This window comes from Leiobunum rupestre, chromosome 8 (assembly GCF_980474605.1).
Source record: "Leiobunum rupestre chromosome 8, qqLeiRupe1.1.hap1, whole genome shotgun sequence".
In the NCBI taxonomy this organism is placed as follows: domain Eukaryota; kingdom Metazoa; phylum Arthropoda; class Arachnida; order Opiliones; family Sclerosomatidae; genus Leiobunum; species Leiobunum rupestre.
In genome coordinates this window covers 32,247,234-32,266,272 of record NC_143391.1, presented here as the reverse complement: position 1 = coordinate 32,266,272, position 19,039 = coordinate 32,247,234, and the positions used below count along the sequence as shown (strand labels likewise).

General features: G+C 36.5%; 1 protein-coding gene across 6 annotated transcripts in view; it reads left to right on the top strand.

The window, feature by feature from the left end:
* LOC149933218 (rho guanine nucleotide exchange factor 12-like) overlaps positions 1 to 19,039 on the top strand; it is a 44,386-nt gene that overhangs the window by 10,726 nt on the left and 14,621 nt on the right. For all 6 annotated transcript variants that reach the window (XM_090156853.1, XM_090156855.1, XM_090156851.1 and 3 more), the window contains one exon: positions 1,337 to 1,385. In XM_090156853.1, coding sequence (XP_090012979.1) covers positions 1,337 to 1,385 — 49 coding nt within the window. The remainder of the gene's footprint in view (positions 1 to 1,336; positions 1,386 to 19,039) is intronic.

Here is a 19,039-nt window from a genome sequence, read left to right as displayed (position 1 = left end):
CTGAATTTATAAAAAGAACTATTGCGTTACCCAAGGATGGCGCCAATGCGCTACTAGATATCGAATTGTTACGCTAAAGTTGTTTCTCCACTGAAATTGATGGCCTTATACTTATAGGATTACGGCGGTTTTTTTTAAACATTACTGGCGTTATAAAGATTCTTATTTGTTATATAACTTCTGGACAATTTCAAACACACGCTGAAATGATCCTATATCCATGCCTCATTGGGAACTACAACGGGGGAAAAGAATGTTTCTCAGACCAAACGCGGGTTTATCGACCAGCTTCCCAAGATTTTGCTATCCGCGTTTCCATCCACAGGGTCTAACCCAATTGCAGCCCTCCTTTGATTCCCAAAGAGAAGAGTGTATCGCTGTCCATGGGTTCCCCTTTCCGCGAGCAAGGTGCCGTCGGCAGACCGCACGCTTCATCGGATTAGACGGGATTCACGGGAAGGGATAGCTGTCCTCCACCCGCACCCTCCGCGCGTCGTTGTCGCGAACGAGGAAGACTCCCTTGTTTTAAGTCGGACGCGAAAACGGCGGAGGAGGAGGAGGGAGGCGAGAGTTTTAGCCCCCGCTGTTCGTTTTTCGGTCGCCCCTCGATTGAAGCCCAGGAAAGCCCTCGTAACAGCATCCTCATCCTTCACCAGCGGCAGCTGCGGCGGCATCCTCTCAATTTTTGCATTAAAAGTCCGCCGAAATAAGACTGCCGGGCCACCCTTCGTTGTTTGGCAGGAGAATTAAAGTTACCAGACGATACTACGAGCGGCGGATCGTGCGTGTGTATAGTATTCGGAGGGGGCGAGCAGCCGTCGGTCTTTTCGCGTCCCCCATTTGCCGACGATAATAGGATGTTTGGCTTCCTTGCACTCCCCTCTCGGCTGCCGAACCGACTTCCACGGCCCGGCTCTCGACGAAGTTGACTCTCCCTTTCCCGAAAACCCGGCGCGCGATGTCTGTCTACAATCACTCGAAAAAGGGACGGTAATTTCGACTGCCATTTTTCTCAATTGACGTAAATTCGAAAAGAAAACCGTTTTTTCTCTTTTGTTTTTACCGGCCAAATCGAACGGGGTAAAAGAAATAGATAATTCCCGTCTACTTCGCTTTTCCGCGGAAATCGACGAGTCAAGTTCTACTCGCGATTTTAAAGCGACAGTTTGCCCGGATTATAATATTTTGGGTTTTAAAGAAACGCGTCTCCGAAAGAAGTCGCGACATTTAACCGGCAAAAATTAACATACTCTGTCGGATAAAAAGAAGTCCAACAAAATCTTGTTGGCAATGTTTACGGATAACTACTACAAATCGCCATGTTTCCTCGTTTCAGTACCAAGAAAGGAGCGTCAATCGGAAGATCGGAGAGTTTCAGACAAAGGGTGAGTGAATAACAACGCATTTTCTACCTTACCTTTCCGCGCGCGCGTTTACGTTTACGAGTTACTTTTAGTAAATAGTCGTTGGAGCGCTCGCGGGCCTTGGTCCCCGATATAAAAATTGAAGAAAAAAAAAGATGGTAGTGGCGGCGTATCCGTTGTTAAAGGTCTCCTCGGAAAAAGGAAGTTAAATAGGCCTACAATGACGGAAACGGGTCGATAAAGTGAGCTTCGAGATTCTCTCCGTCGCGCGCTTCTCCGAGCAAGTCCTCCCCATCCTCCCCTTCCCTTTATACGCTGAATATATATTTTGTACCAAAAAGAAAGAGCGAAAACGGTGAAAGAATCCGCAACAAAATGGGCTTCGTCTTTTCGACCCGTGTGCCACAATGCCGCTCTATTTTAGTCCCACTTTGACATTGAAAAGTCGTGCCGCCGGGTTAATTAGCAAAGGGAAAAGGTTAGCAAACTCAATGACTCGAATCGGTATGGCGCGCCTAATGCTTAGCCGCACGCGAACGGTATGCGCTTCCTTCAACCGAGGTTTCTTCAACACGAAATAACATTCAAATTTTCTACTTCACTTTTTTTTTCATTCGTCGCAAACATTTCGCGAGAGAAAGGGGTTTGCGTTGTCCAAGGTTGAATACCGGTACTTAATATGGGCGGGCCTACCAGTAATCGTCCGCTTTAATTACGGCAATTAACTGCCCTTTCACCGTACTCCACTAATCGAATTAAAATAAAAAGGCCTCGTTCCTGTTATGTTTTGCGAATATCAAACCATCAATATTTTTTACAAAGTAATTGTATTAGTTTGAATAGAGTTTTGTAAAGTCTCCATTCTGACAATTGTTTATTCTTTAATTTTGTTTAAAATGTTAATTTCTGTACAAACATCAAGCATCATCCGTTGAATTTTAAGAGTCGTTTAAGGATGTACAATGTATATCGCGGTAATATGTAACACTTAAGCCTGGACCGTCACGCGACAATTAAAACCCACTAACTAATTAACTAGTTATTAATCGTTTTCTGTCATCGTGGGATCAAAACCACTTGCCAAGTTTTTCGTTATAAACGAACCAGCACGGATAAAACGTTCGTTGGTGTCTATTCTGCCATAGCCAAAAATCAGAAGCAGGCTATCCTAACGAACACTAGTATTGAGTATTCTAGTGACAGCATCCCTTTAGTGGAAGGCTAGTGTCATTACCCCTCCCCCTCACTCCCCGCCTTCGAGCCATGGTCGCCATCTTGTCTAAATTTCACGTCAATACCGCCTATTTAGCCGGTCGTGTGATCGTGGCTATATTGAACAGAAAATGGTGGATTTTTCCACGTAAATTAACACGTTCTATTTTACAAGAATAAAATGGTATGTTTATGCATTTTCCTCTGCGACGTCTACAAACGGAAGTTGACAGGCCGATCCTTCGTATTAACCGGTCTAAAACATTCACCCTGAGGAGAATTGTAGGGAAACCCTCGTTTTATATTCATCTTTGTTTTGTTAATGTCAAGACGTGAAAATGTCCTTAGATGGAACCCCTTCGAATTACAGTTACATAATTTATACAATAAACCTCATAAACCGATACAGTCATTCGTGACGTAACCGTTTCCTCTGCCGAAAAGGAAATTTCTTAACGTATCCAAACATTCTCTTAATCACCTCGTTTCAACCACAATCCGAGGAGGAGAAACTTTGCGACACCCCGCGTTTCTTACGTACTGTCAGCGGGAAACTATCCCCGAACAACACAAAAACGGTTCGATCCGGATATTATATAGGCCTAAGTATTTTTTGCACTTGGCGATATTTGAAATTCTGCGCCTCATTTGAACGTACCACAATCTGAAACTCATTGACCCTGTTCTAAGGGGGACTGCGGTAACGGCGACGACCAAAATATATTCGCGATATATAATTCCTCGCATTGCCCCCGTATTATTCACTGATATTGTATAAGGAAAACTTAATTACGGTTACGTGTTCCGAATGATAAATTAAATTTTGAACTTCGTTTCTTTTTTTCGCCTTAATATACCAGGGGGAGGGGGGCAACCGGCGTGAACTATACCGCCAAGAAATATTCTCTCGAATGTTTTAGGCACCATTTTGTAATTGAAAATACAATTTTATCTGGGCCAAATCGCTCCCCTTGCCCGGATAAAAAGGTAATTATTTTCGTAGCCAGTTTTAAGCTTTTGTGTTAATCGTTATTTCGATATTTTGACAAAAAAATTGTTTACGTGCTAATGATCGATTAATTCTAATAAGTGGCGAAATTTAACTAAATTGAATAAGTGATTAATACGCGACGAGATTTGTTATGGTGAGATATCGCCGCGCGATTTTTTTATCTCTTCACCGAACTGGTTTTCTTAAAGGGTGGAACTATTTTTTGCGCTAGCCCCGTTCTGTAGCCCCCAAAATTTAGACCTTTTGCTCAAAAAGTGAATTGAACCATTTTGGAATATAAAAAATTAATACTTTTCTTGGATTACCTAATTTAATATTTCTGCCACCAGGTTTATCGAAAACTGAACCTAATTTAATATTTATGCCACCAGGTTTATCGAAAACTGAACCTAATTTATTATTTATGCCACCAGGTTTATCGAAAACTGAACCTAATTTTATATTTCTGCCACCAGGTTTATCGAAATCTTAACCTAATTTAATATTTCTGCCACCAGGTTTATCGAAATCTTAACCTAATTTAATATTTCTGCCACCAGGTTTATCAAAATCTTAACCTAATTTAATATTTCTGCCACCAGGTTTATCAAAATCTAAACCTAATTTAATATTTCTGACACCAGGTTTATCAAAATCTAAACCTAATTTAATATTTCTGCCACCAGGTTTATCAAAATCTAAACCTAATTTAATATTTCTGCCACCAGGTTTATCAAAATCTTAACCTAATTTAATATTTCTGCCACCAGGTTTATCAAAATCTAAACCTAATTTAATATTTCTGACACCAGGTTTATCAAAATCTAAACCTAATTTAATATTTCTGCCACCAGGTTTATCAAAATCTTAACCTAATTTAATATTTCTGCCACCAGGTTTATCAAAATCTAAACCTAATTTAATATTTCTGCCACCAGGTTTATCGAAAACTGAACCTAATTTTATATTTCTGCCACCAGGTTTATCAAAATCTTAACCTAATTTAATATTTCTGCCACCAGGTTTATCGAAATCTTAACCTAATTTAATATTTCTGCCACCAGGTTTATCAAAATCTAAACCTAATTTAATATTTCTGACACCAGGTTTATCAAAATCTAAACCTAATTTAATATTTCTGCCACCAGGTTTATCAAAATCTAAACCTAATTTAATATTTCTGACACCAGGTTTATAAAAAGGTAAGGGTAATTGACACTGGTTAGGCTACAAACAATTCGTTACCCGTTCGAACAGACGAGGTTTAGATTTAGAATATACTAAATTTCATTGAAAATATTCAGAAAACAGTCTGTGCACTACGTCTCCAAAGCTGCACGTTTCACCTGAGCTCTTAATTTGGAAGCTTCCTCAGATAAAATATTGTTTGTCTGTAAACCAGTGTATGAAATAAGCAAAAAAGATTTATTTGACATTTTTGTAATCAATGTTTATTCTAATTTCAATTATCAATTTCGGATTGTAAATATATGTTCGAATTGCATTTGTCGGCAGGTTGAGAAAGCGATTCGCGATCACTTAGACTTGTAAGGGTTGTTGCCTTAAGGAAAGGACTTACTTATTTAAATTAAATTTTCATTTAATTTATTTTTTTATTTTTAATCAGTTTATGCTTTTTTTCTCGACTAAGTGATTAATAATTTGCGTGTAGTGGTAAGGTAAACTAAAATTTAAATGAATCTTAATTAAATTTAATTTCGACCTGTGAATTAATTTTCTACGAATTTACATTGAAGCTACTTAAATAATTATTTTGAAATAATTTTACTTCAATCGTTGATCTAAATCAAAGCAAATCTGAACCCAAACAATTATTAATAAATCGTAGCGTTAATAAGTTTTAATGAAATAATTCAAATTTTATCGTATGAAAAGAATATAATTTAAAATTCTGCCAAATGCTACGAATTGGTCTTTAAAGGGAATAGAACCTCCAACGCGTTCTTTATGGAAGACCCCATCAATTTCCTTTGTTCCCTTCACAATCAGCGATTATCAGCGCCGCTAGTGTGAAAAGCCATGGGATGCAGCGGACAATATTGGAACCCTCGGAGGGCGACAGAAATACCAAAGGTTATATTCCCTTTAAATTCGATCATCCGAAACCAATTTTGTTTATTGCCAATGCAATACGAACTCGATACGAACATTATTATTACAAATACGATTTGACGATTGAAATACGAACAATTGAGGCTACCCAATTCAACAGTTCCATAGTTCTCTTCTGATAACTATCAGCGTTAAATATGAAGTTCTTATTAAGAATTGGTTCAATGACCTCTTCTTTTGTAAAATTTGTCCTATGACCTCTAATTTTTGAAAAAATTTACCAATGACCTCTACTTTTGTAAAATTGTCCAATGACCTTTTGTAAATTTTCTCCAATAGCTTCTTCACAACGACCTCTTCTTTTAAATTTCTCCAATGACCTCCTATTTTGTAAATTTCTATAATAGCTTCTTCACAAGGACCTCTTCTTTTAAATTTCTCCAAATGACCTCTTATTTTGCTAATTTTGTCCAATGGCCTCTTATTTTGTAAATTTTGACCAATGACCTCTTTTGAAAAATTTATCAAATGACCTTTTTGTAAAATTTCTACAATGACCCTTTCTTTTGTAAAATTTCTCCAATGACCTCTTATTTTGTAAATTTGGTCCAATGACCTCTTTTGTAAAATTTCCAATAGCTTCTTCACAACGACCTCTTCTTTTAAATTTCTCCAATGACCTCTTATTTTGCAAATTTTGTCCAATGACTTCTTTTGTAAAATTTCTCCAATGACCTCTTATTTTGTAAATTTTGACCAATGACCTTTTCTTTTGTAAAATTTCTACAATGACCTCTTCTTTGGTAAAATTTGATTGAAAATTTGGTAATAATATCTAGCGCTTATTTGGAAATCCGCGTACGGCGAAGAATAAAGAGTTCGCGGAAAGGGAGGTACAATGAGCGTATTTTATGTCCACAAAAGGAAAGGCGCTTCGTATACCTTAACATCGTACGCTCGTAATTAAACTAGAAGCGGAAAGTTCAACAAAATGTTAAATTAAAATCGCGCTGTGTGTTTTGGAAATATTATGAAAAGCGTTGCCAGGGATTTAAAGCCCGGGGGAGGGTGGGGGTTGATGGGGAAATCTTTATTAAGTGGGGCTTTATCTCGGCCCAACGTCTCCGTCTAAGCCTTTAGCTTTATCCGCTAAACAAACTTTGGCAAGTCCTCCTGACACCGCGAAACGGCGGACGCCCGTTAAAAGCCCTTTTAAAAATACTACAACTTGTACGCTCCGGAGTCTCTAAATCGATTCGCCAGGGAAAAAACAGCAAACCGCAAATCTCTTTCAACACGGGCATTCTGAAGCGCGCTTGCGAAATTGTGTCAAGGGACTGAAAAATAGATGGATGCCTAATCGTGGACCCCTTATTTTTCCTCCAAAAACAGAACCGCGGAAACTATCAAATACCAATAACAAAAATTGTATAGGGATTATCTTTGTAAAAGTAATTACTTCCTATCTTTAACCCTGAACCTTTTTTTATTTAGTTTCCTTGGTTTTCCCTTTGGCCTTTCGAGCGCGCTTGTATAAATCATAACGCGTTGACAGATTCGTGTTTTTCTTACAAACGTTTTCTTAATTTCGAATTGACAAAACAAAGGGATTATAAAATTCGCGATGTAGTCTCGAAGGCTTTAAAAGCGTAGAGTGCCGCTCGTTTCAGAATTCCGCGTAAAGATCTAAATTTGGCAAACGTTGTTTTATCGCGTTAACGGGCTGTCGGGGCTATTTATAGCGTGGAAAGGGGTTGTTCTTTCTCCATTATAAGAAAAAATCTACTTCCGCATCCGTTTTGAATAGCGGCCTATCGCGTTGGCGTCCATTCTGAGTATATTCGAGCTCGTAAATGATGTCTCGCTGTCTCGTAATAACGTCGGACTACCGAGAACAGAGTGGGCTCCGTCTGCCCTCTTCGCGCGATCCTTTCATCGAATTGAGAGGTTTCTTATCACTTCTCTCACTGATAACGAAGCGTGGAGTAGTTTTATCTCGATTGTTCAGCGTCGAAGTTATTTCGACACTGTCGAACTCGAAAGGTTTAAAGAGCTACGCCAGTGACTGAACCTAAACCAGCTGACGCGACCTTAGGACGAAGTCAAAGGTTAAATCCACAATGTCGGAAGCTCTTTTCTTGGGGGGGTTTTTGTCGGCTTCGGGCGGCGTATAATCCAATCAACGAATATAACCCTTTTGAAATTTATCGTAGAACCCTCGCTTGAAAAAAAAGTTCAAAAAAATTAAGAAACATTTTATTTTAATATTTTAGCGCGATGAATTACACTGATTTTTACAACATAGACAAACAAATGTTGTTGAGATTTGGAACTTATTGAAATTTTTTCATTGAACGAATACGGAATAAAATGAACGAAATATTGAAATATTCGTTTGACCGTTAAAGGAGCTCCTAGAATTTGAAATGTAGCCCCATTTGAGAACCACTGAGTCGCTAGTCGTTCGCGTTGGAGATGGATTTGATCTCAGCTGAATTTATTTTAACATATATTTTTTGCATTCCTTTATCTGGCAGTCTCGAATTGTAAACGCCTTAGTACGTTACGAATAAGCTTGACAATATTTTGTTTAAGGCTAACTCTCCCTTTATCAGGATATTTCTCGATTCGTTTATGTTTGAGTCGTGTTATCCAAACACTTCCCAGGTTTGAATGGAATCGCTTCTTCTTTTTCTCTCTCGAGGATGTTGATAGCGTAAAATAGTAGTTGCGGGTACGTCGTATTATGTTTAATGAAAGAATCCCGCTTGTGTCAAAAGTAAGCGAACAAATTCGGGTAGGGGGGGGGGGACAAGACATTGTCGTTGCCGCCGACGCGATGATGAAGACGGAAGGCCATCTCCAAGGCCGCAGTGCGGGATTTTGGCTCGCCATTCTCTTCTCTCCCATTTCGGCACGCAATCTATCCGGAGAGGATACTCTTATTTTACCCGACACTCTAGTTTAGTCTGGGATCGCGCAAACTTCACCCCGATCTAGCGGCGTTCCCTCCTAATGTCGGATGACGGGGTTTCCTTTCGCTCGGGAAGTCGGGGATCTTCTCCGGCTCTTTTATTATTAGGAAGGCGTTGCTTTTCATCCCATTTTTCTCGAGCTCGTTCGTTGGAAGTTTTTATCCGAAAGCGCAGGCCGATCTTCTTTTCCCCGTTATCCCGAGCCGACAGACGCGAGGGCGGTTGGGGAGCCTGAAAGGGACCATATTTCATTCACTTTCGGGAACGAATTTTCGGGAGACGTCACGCGAATAGGCTTCCCTATTTCTTGCCTCTTATTTATCGCCGTCACTTAGAAGTAATCAGTGGATAATTCTGTCAACGCGGAACATATTTTCTACCCACAAATAGTCAGAGTCACTCTTTTCCGAGGTAATCGTCGCGAATAAGGAAAATTGTCGGCGTGCTCTCTAAATTAGCTATCGATTTAGTTATCGATTTCTCCCCGGTGGGGCGGCTTATTTTTGATTTATATCGATAATCCGATTTTATGGATTTTGGAAACGCCTTTAGTAACTAACGGTCTCGGTGTTGTTATACATCGCTTCTCGAATGTATAGTACCGCTGGTAATTCGTTCCCAGAAGTTTCCAAATATTTCACGGCTCAATTTATTAATGGACAAGGTTATCGTAGAATTGGAGGATTGCCAGACAAGATCTTTTGGGGAATATTTTTATTTTAATTGATTTTTACTTTTGTTTTTGCCTGACTGACAATAATATTTGAAAACTATCGTAATTTTTTATTTTCACTAAGTGATTGATGCTTTTTTAATGTGTCGGTAACCTAATCCAAAATTTTATCGTATTATCAAGTTTAATTACTAATTTTTATTAGCTATAAACTTTTGCGTTATAATATTTAAATAAATTACATTAAATAATTTGATTTAATTATATTTTGTAAAAATATAATTTGATCTAAATAAAATAGTTAATTAAAATTTAATTTAATTTAATTTTATTTCTGTAAAAAATAATTTGATCTAAATCAAATATTAAATTAAAATAATTTTATTTAATTCTATTTTTGTAAAAATTAAATTTGATCTAAATCAAATAGTTAAAATTTAATTTAATTTAATTCTATTTCTGTAAAAATAAAATTTGATATAAATCAAATACTAAATTAAAATAATTTTATTAAATTTTATTTCTGTAAAAATAAAATTTGATCTAAATCAATTATTAAGAAATTTGTTTTGTTCAAATATTAAAACTCAAATAAATGGATATTTGTAGGCTCTGATGGTATAAATCGGAAAGGTCAGATAAAGTAAAATTTCCAAACTTCCCTGTACTAATAGAGATACCTCGAAACCGGCCACCTGGAATCAAGGCTATATAATAAGTCGCTATCTGACTTGGGTATATTAGCCTAGCTGATTAATATTAAATAAACTGTTATTTAAATCTAATTTAATTTCAAAGCTGCGTTATCAATAATGTCGTTAATTCTAGGATTGTAAATCACGTCGGTCGTCCTCAATTCCTTTCGCGATCTTTCGCTTCGAGAGTAATTTATTCAAAAAGGGCCAATTTGGCGGGTCCTTCCGCTAATGATATATCGGTGGCTCTAGACTCGTCGAATCCATTTTATCGGCGGAATTGACTCTCGTGCCGTGGCATGATCACTGTCTAATGAGCCATCATCCTTAATGAGGGGGACGATGATCGCTCACTCTTCTTCCAGATAGGCTTTAGACGCGAGAACGGCGGGGTTATTCGAATCGAGAGACAAAAGAGGACACGGAGAGAGAGAGCTTATAGCGGCGCTTGTCCACCTTCATTAGCGTCGCTTCGGCGGCTCCACGCGCATCCGCGAATATAATTCCCTTTCTGCCTTGTACGTACTACTTAACGTCTGCCGCTACGTGACTAGATGAGATACTAATGATTAAAGAAAACGGGGATTTGCTTCACTTGACTCCCGGCTCTTCTGTTTTAACGATTTTAACTATTTCTACCCCCCCCCCCCCCCCCACCCGGACATTAAGAGGGGTTAAGAACGTCAAATACCTCGTGCCTAAGAATTTATTACGCGGAACACCCAGAATGTACGCGAGTGAACCTAAAATTCATTCTTGCTATCGTCCAGGTTGTCACTTTTTGGAGTTTTTTAAAATAATAATTAAATCAATAGATTTTTTATTTAAATCACATTTTATTGATTTCATTGGTTTTCACACAATTACTGGTTATTTTTCTGTATCATTAACTTATATTTTACTTTTATCAGCTTATTTTGAAATAACTAATCTCAATTAAATTTAATTACTGTTTAATATTTTATTTTTTATTATTATTATTATTATTATTATTATTATTATTATTATTATTATTATTATTATTATTATTATTATTCATCCATTGAAATAAATTGTGTGATTTCAATGAATGATTTTTATTCGAAAAATCACTTGATTGAAATCTTAATTTAAATCAACCAACCCTAGCTAGCGTATAATCTATTCTAGTTGCTTAGACTCAGGAAACGCCTCGTAAAAACTTGATATGCTCGACGTTTCTCCAGACGAAAATTTTGGGCTCTTAACCTCTACATTTTGTAATACGTTTTCTGCATGTCACATAATCTCTATTACTTCTTGTTCTTAGCGTTTGGCGGGGAACCGCGAAATTAACGTTGCGTGACAAAAATATCTTGTCACTTTAATTTCCGTACCGCCTTTTCTTATGGAGTTTGGAGTTCAAAACAAGTCACGAACATATTGGGCCTACATATCAAATCAGTTCGTTAAAGGGAGTAGAATCCTCCTTGTTTGGTAGGGTGCGCCATAGCTTATCTCTTTTCTCGCTCATGGCGCTAGTCTAGAACGAGAGTAAAAACACCCTATTCTTCTATTAGAGGAAGCGTGCCCGCCCTGTAGAGGTTTTCTCACTTCAAACCTTTATGGTTTCATATTTAGTGTTTATATTTTAAATGCACCCTTAATTAACATATAAACAACAATATCCGAGCTATAAATTAATTATTTTCAATATAGTTTGGATACTTATTCAAATATAATTTCTTAATAATGAGGTACGTGGTTTTAGATTCACGAAAGTCGTTCTAGTAGATATGAAAAATTAATGCACTACCAAATCGGGGATACTTTTAGTGGGATAATTCTTCAAAAACCACTGTATTTCACACTACGTATAACACGTGGTTAGAAAAATGAGGGGAGGAAATTATGTATTGCCCCAAATTCCTGAAAAGGTTATACTCCCTTTAAGTTTATCGAAATTGTAATTATATGTCTCGGAACATATTTCTGTCAAACGTTTTTGAGGAATTCTTACGTGGGTCGTTTTATGCGGAGTTGAATATTCGGTCTATACAAGTCAGTTGTGGGTCAAGAAAGGCAAAATATCTAGTACATTTCGCGTAAAGATACTAGCTCGAGTTTCCGGTAATACGGCGGCGGGAATTCTGAATTTGGCCGGTTTACGGGTAAATTTCTAAAGGTTCTTGCGCGTGTTGTATAATTTTTAAAAATACCGACTATTGCGTTATATTTCAAAGTGATAATGAATTAAGATAAGATTGAAAATTAGTGGTAATAATTTTTTTAGGACTACAAGTGAGGCATACCTAAACAAATTTGGTTTGGCGAGTTCCAGGGTAAGTATAGAACGGGTATTGCTGAGATTACCACGTTGCCGTACTTAAACGTGTGGATAGATGTATTTTAGGAGTATAATACTAAAAATACGCTATAATGAAGCTTAAATACAATAATCTACGTTAAATATTTAAAATAAATATTTAACGTAGATTATTGTATTTAAGCTTCATTATAGCGTATTTAATATTATTTATTGATAACTTTACGCAATAGACATTTCTAAAATGGACTAATATAACATGCGCAAGAACTTTTAGGAATTCAACAGAAAATATTCGAAATTCCCGGCGCCATACCATTAGTTAACGTCACAGATCACGAGGCAAAACACTACTCGATCTTGCGATGCAAATAACCAGGCGTCTTAATGTCATGGCCGACCTGAACTCGTTACCTCGGCAACGGAATCCAGCCACACCCACTTGCCAGCTACGAATAAGACTGACTAAAATCTTTTAACGAGGTCCCTCAAAATCTCAATTCCGGTTATAACGAGCAGATAGGGTAAATATAATGAATTTTCTCTATCTTGTTTGTTACACACAATCCCTTGGGATTTGTGGTACGTTAGAGATGCAAAGACACATGATACGTCAATCGATTGTAAATATCATGCCCTCGCCGGAATCGTTAACATTTGTGAGATCGGGGCCCTGGAAGTGGGGCATTTGCCTATTTTAGTGATTTTTGGCAATTTTAGAATTTAAATGTATATAATCTTTTTAAATTAAGACCAACTTGCTTGAAAATTACATTTTTAGTTAGTACAGATCATTTCTAAACTACGTTTTCGGTTGCATTAAGAAATTTTAATTTTATGTGAGATTTCTGGCCAATTCGCGGGAACTCACAGCCCGCGTATGCACTATTGAACCAATTGATACAGGCGTCATCTAACTCCTTCGCATTTAGCTACCTTATTTCCAAAACCTGGTAACTCGAAAAATGCGGTTTGTCTAAAATTTAATTTAAATTCACGCGTTTGCGTTTCGCTACCTTATTTATTTTAATGTACATGATAATTGAAAAATTTTCAAATTTAAATATAATATATATTATATTCAATACATCGGGGGATTATGTGTACTTAAATGTTCGTGACATCTAGGAGCAACAAACACAAGGAGAACGCAGCTAGCCTTTAAAAACGCTAACGAAGGGTTGTGTACGAATTTCATTGGACGAGAGTCACGAGCCTTTCCGCTGAACGTTTTACGGGCGGAGGGGGAAGACAATTTCCGAATGTTCCCCTTCCGACGGCAGCAGGTGCTAAAGCGTCTAGCCAATGAAAAACGTACACAAGAAAATCCACGACTTTTGACGGGTTGCGTTCTCCTTGTGTGGGGTGTTGTGTTTGTTGCTCCTAGGTGACATCTTGTTTTTATTAATAGTGGCGTTACAGAATATTTTATTACCTATGTTGTGGAACTAAAGGAAAATACTATATTTCATAGATAATTTGGGGTAGTTGTCTGAAATTGCATCTGCAGTTTTCCGAAAGATATTTCTACATTTCCTTTAAAAATACCCTCACGTTTTAAACATAAAATAATTCTTGATCGTGCGACGCGAATTTATCATTTGTATTTCTGCGTGATAAAACTTATAACGTATTTAAGTCTGTGCTAGCTCTCCCGTATTTAAAGGTAATAAACAAGCCATTGAAACGAGTTATCTTATTTTTAAGTTCGTTAGTGAAAATAGCTGGAAATTATTTTAAAGTTATTCAAAGAACGTTTTTTATTGCGGCATTTTCGGCCTGTGCCTACCAATCGAGAATCTAGTGTACATTTAAAAAAATCGATATCTCGGATTTCTTAAAATTAATATTAAATTTCCAAAAATATTTCTAAACCTTTAAAAATTCGTGAAATTAAAAACTAAACGAAAATAATTTTTGAAAATCAAAAGTTATCAGAAAATATCCATAAAAATCGGGAAGATTATTTTAGAAATCACTGGCAATCAAAATAAATCGTTAGGAATCGGGTAATCAGTAAAAAATCCAGAAAATCGTACTTGAACCAAAAAAAAACTATAAATTTTTAATGGAAATCTTAAAAATCCAAGATTATTATCCAACTCATAAAATCGCTAGGAATCAAAAGAAATCGGGAAAGTTTTTGGTAATCAGTAAAAGAATTCATAGAAATCGGGAAAGTTTTTGGTATTCAGTAAAAGAATTCATAGAAATCGGGAAAGTTTTTGGTATTCAGTAAAAGAATTAATAGAAATCGTGACTTCGACCCATTAAACCGGGAAATCTTAAATTTATAAAAAGCTTAAAATCACTGATTCACTGTTAATGAAATATTTAGAAATCAGGTAATCAGTAAAAAAAATCCAGAAAATCGTTGCTAGAACCGAAAAAAAACTAGAAATTTTTTATGAAAATCTTAAAAAGAAGATTATCCAGCTCATAAAATCGCTGGGGATCAAAATAAATCGGGAAATTTTTTATTAATCAGTAAAAATAAATCCATAGAAATTGTGGCTTCAGCCAGATAAACCGGGAAAACTTAAAATAATAAAAATCATGAAATCACTGTGAATCAAAAGAAATCTGTGGCAATCAGAAATCTGGTGTAGACTTCTTATTAAAGTGACTGGCCCCTCGTATCTGGTTTCGTTCCTAAAACTGCCATAGAGCTTTTAAAACGTCGAATTTAAAAATCAATTTTTCAAATTCCTCCGGAGGTGAAAAAAATGTAGCGGCTCTCGAATCGCGTGGTAAAAATGTACATAAAATTCTATCGGGGCAATATAGTATTAAAGAAAAGCCGGGTGTTTCAGAAATCAGAGAAACCGGTCCCAGAAGCCGCCGGTATACTTCGAAATGGGTTTCTCGCTCGATTACGGAGCTTAAGCGAACCCCTACAGACGTTCGCGATTCCTTCACAGAGCGCCAAGTTAGCTCATGGTTGCCATTTGGGCGGAAAGTCGTCCAATTTGGGCTACTTTTGAAACCGAATGGTGACAAAAACCGGTTGGACGTTTTGGACGAAATTTGGGCTATTTGTTTTTCAAGTTTTCAAGTTGTGGATTCTGTGGGGGGTTTCCTTTCCAGGTTACATCGCTTTCCTCGTAAAATGTTCATAGTTTAAGCCACCGAAATATCTATTAGATTCTTTTAACCAAACCATGTGCCACTAAAGTTTAAAGTGTTTTGAATATCCAATATTGGAAATTAATTATAATATTCTTATGTCTGATAGTTAAACAAAGTAAGGGATAAAAATCCCCTTCGTTAAGTCTAATTGGTTCATTTGGTGGTGTTTTATTTTGGGTGAAAAATTGGGCTATAACAGAATGTTATATTTTATTTGGGCAAAAATTGGGCTACTTTGGAAATACGCATTGGGCGAAAAATTGGGCTACTTTTGAAATACGCATATGTCAAAAAATTGGACCCCTTCGGAAATACGCATTGGGTGAAAAATTGGGCTACTTTTGAAATACGCATTGGGCGAAAAATTGGGCTACTTTTGAAATACGCATATGTCAAAAAATTGGGCTACTTTTGAAATACGCATTGGGCGAAAAATTGGGCTCCTTCGGAAATACGCATTGGGCGAAAAATTGTGTTACTTTTGAAATACGCATATGTCAAAAAATTGGGCTCCTTCGGAAATACGCATTGGGCGAAAAATTGTGTTACTTTTGAAATACGCATATGTCAAAAAATTGGGCTCCTTCGGAAATACGCATTGGTCGAAAAATTGTGTTACTTTTGAAATACGCATATGTCAAAAAATTGGGCTCCTTCGGAAAGAAATTTTGCGAATTTCCGAATCGCGAGTTGGCAACCCTGAGTTAGCTTTCAGCAAAGTGTCACGGAAGCCTACTAGACGTTCTCGTTCCTAACGCGAGTGACTTAACCTCTCAAATGAAAACGAAGTTTATGACCCCAAAATGAATGAAAAAGAATTATGCCCCCCCCCCTATCCGTTCCTTTTATTTGCCCTTCTTCAAAATATCCGAAACGTTTCGTCAACTTGATAACGCGACTCTTTTTCCTAAACCGGAGATCGGCGGTTTCCATAACCCATTTGCGTATTGGTTTCACTAGAAAACCCCTCCTCCGTCTTTTAACACAATTGCGCCCATTTTGATCACTAATGCCATAAGTCTATCATTATCTTCCATAAGTATGTCAGTTAGCGGAAATAATTACTGCTATCAGATGTTTATAACACGTAGTGCTCGGAATTGTTTATTCATTATCCACAAATTTTTCGATTTATTTAAAAAACGTTAGTAAAAAGAATATCATTTTAACTTATTTATGTTTTTCACGCAACCAAGCATTTATTTAAATAATTGTTTGTTTTATTTAAATAATAGGCTTATTCACTTTCGATTATTTAAACATTTTACAATTTTTATTCAACTATTGGTTATTTAAATAAATATTATTTAAATATCGCCGAGCTTATTTTATTCATGGATAAAAATTAATCGAAATCCGAGCACTAATAATACGCGAGTGGTATCCGTCTAAAGCAATAAAAGGCCTGTTACTGAGTCACTTTTCTCGCTTAAGATCACTCACTTTTTTGGGATTTTTGCGTTTTTAATATTATTTGTTTTTTAAAAACTCTCACAAAGAACTTCAAACGACGATAAGATACTGCTCTGAATGCCGAAACATGGTTGTTTCTCAACATTTAGAAACGTTTGATATTTTTTTAGTTATATGGTTGAATTGTACTAGTTAAGAACAAAAATATGAATTTTTTTTAATTTTTAAAACCATAGTTTTTCCTATTTTTAATCACTTTTCAGTCACTATTTGTAAAATTGTTAGTCACCTAAATCACAAATTTTTTCTGTTTGACTCGGCAACAGGCCTGCATTAACAACATTTCCGCCACCAGGTTTAATCGAAGCTAGGGGTTGATTGGCGCTAGTTACGTTAAAAACAAGACCTAAGGCGTTTTAGCAGCCCAATTTTTCGATTTAGTTCGTACTAAGCTTCTCCGTTGATAGGTACGCTTGATGTTTTTGAGATTTAACGTCATCCCCAAAATGATAAGCGCCTCTACCGAGTAAAATACGCAGATTAAAAACCAGTAATCACTATGACGACGACCCCGACGAGGCAAAAAAACGCATATTAGGCTTAATAACTGACAAGGAGACGACCCGAGGTGTAACACACCGATTTTGTTCAAATTCGGGGGTTTGGCAACCAAAAATGTTTTGGACAATACAAAATGGAAATTTTCCTATTGAATATAACATGGGAATCTGACCAAATGTAAGGGTACCCCTGTAAAGATTTTAATCAACTTCGAACTTTTTCATTATTTTCTTATTTATATTTTCTATTTTTAGCATTTTCAAAAATTAAATTTTTTACAGTCAGATTCCCATTTTATTTTCTATGGGAAAATTTCCATTTTGTGTTGTCAAAAACATTTTTGGTTGCCATGGCAAAACGGTTCCCTATGGAGACATTTCCCTTTAGGGTGTTTCAAGTTACATGAAGGTCTATCAAACCCCCGAGTTTGAACAAAAACGGTGTGTTACACCTCGGGTCGTCTCCTTGTGAGTGTGAAGTTATAATAATAATAATCAGCTAGGCTAATACCCAAGGCACCACCTTATGCCTAAGTCATCATGCGACTTTTGAAGCCATTAATTCAGGTGGCCGGGTTACAATGCGTAGGAGAGTGGTGGCAAGCCCTTCATGCCACGCGAGCCAACAGGTCCCTACACTAACTATTACCGTTAACCTCGACAAGTTTTTATGGAAGGGGAAACCGAAGAACTCGGGGGAAAACCCCTTAAGTTCGGGGAAAATGTGTGGTCACCGTCATTCTAGTAATGTCTGTCTGTAAATATAACAAAACAAAGATAGCGGGGCTAACACCAGGTCCCTAAAGTACCCTATTTTCATGAAATTCCGGGAAACCATCGTATTCTTAAAATGTTTTTATACATCTGCTAAAGGACTGTTTACAAAATAGTCAAATCTGAGGATTAACATTAAAATAGTTCGAACATAGTACAAGCCTGGTAACATTATTCAATTATAACAAAACTTACTGTTCGGTTGTAAAATTACAAAAAAAAATATAAATACCAAGTCAGTTTTGGAATTAAGTTCAAATAGAAACTTATTTTGTTTTACATTTTTCCCTATTTGGTTCCAATTTTTAAAAATTTAGTCCCTATTTTACTCTATTTTTACTGCTCCTATTTTCCCTGAGATAGGTAACTGCAACACTTATGTTACTGGATAATAAACTTATGGTAACTCTTCAGAACTTAATAGTCAGGATTTCGTTTCAATTTGGAAAGGTTTAAAGTAGCTTAAGTTTTATTGTTCTGGTAATATTTATTCTTTGCCCTTAGATGAACGCAGATCCGCTTTATATCGTATCATAATTTCTCTTTTAGAGTACTTAAGAAACCAACCTTTACCTAGATTCCATTGTCAGCCATTTAGAATATATTTCACCAAGAATGAATTAGTAGACTATAAAGTCCAGGAATTTTAAGAATTTGAGAAATGTCAGGGCATTAAAACTGTAACCGGAAGATTCACACTTAAAGAAAATCTGAAGTAAAAATATTAAAATCTTATAAAAGTAAAAAATAAAGTTCCAAAATGAAAAATTTTGGCCGTCAAAAAAGGTCAGGGAAAATTTATAAAAGTGGTCAGGGAATTTGAAACCGAAAGTGGCAACCCTGTATAAATAAATGCATTCTTGATTTCATTATAATAATAAGCTAGGATAATACCC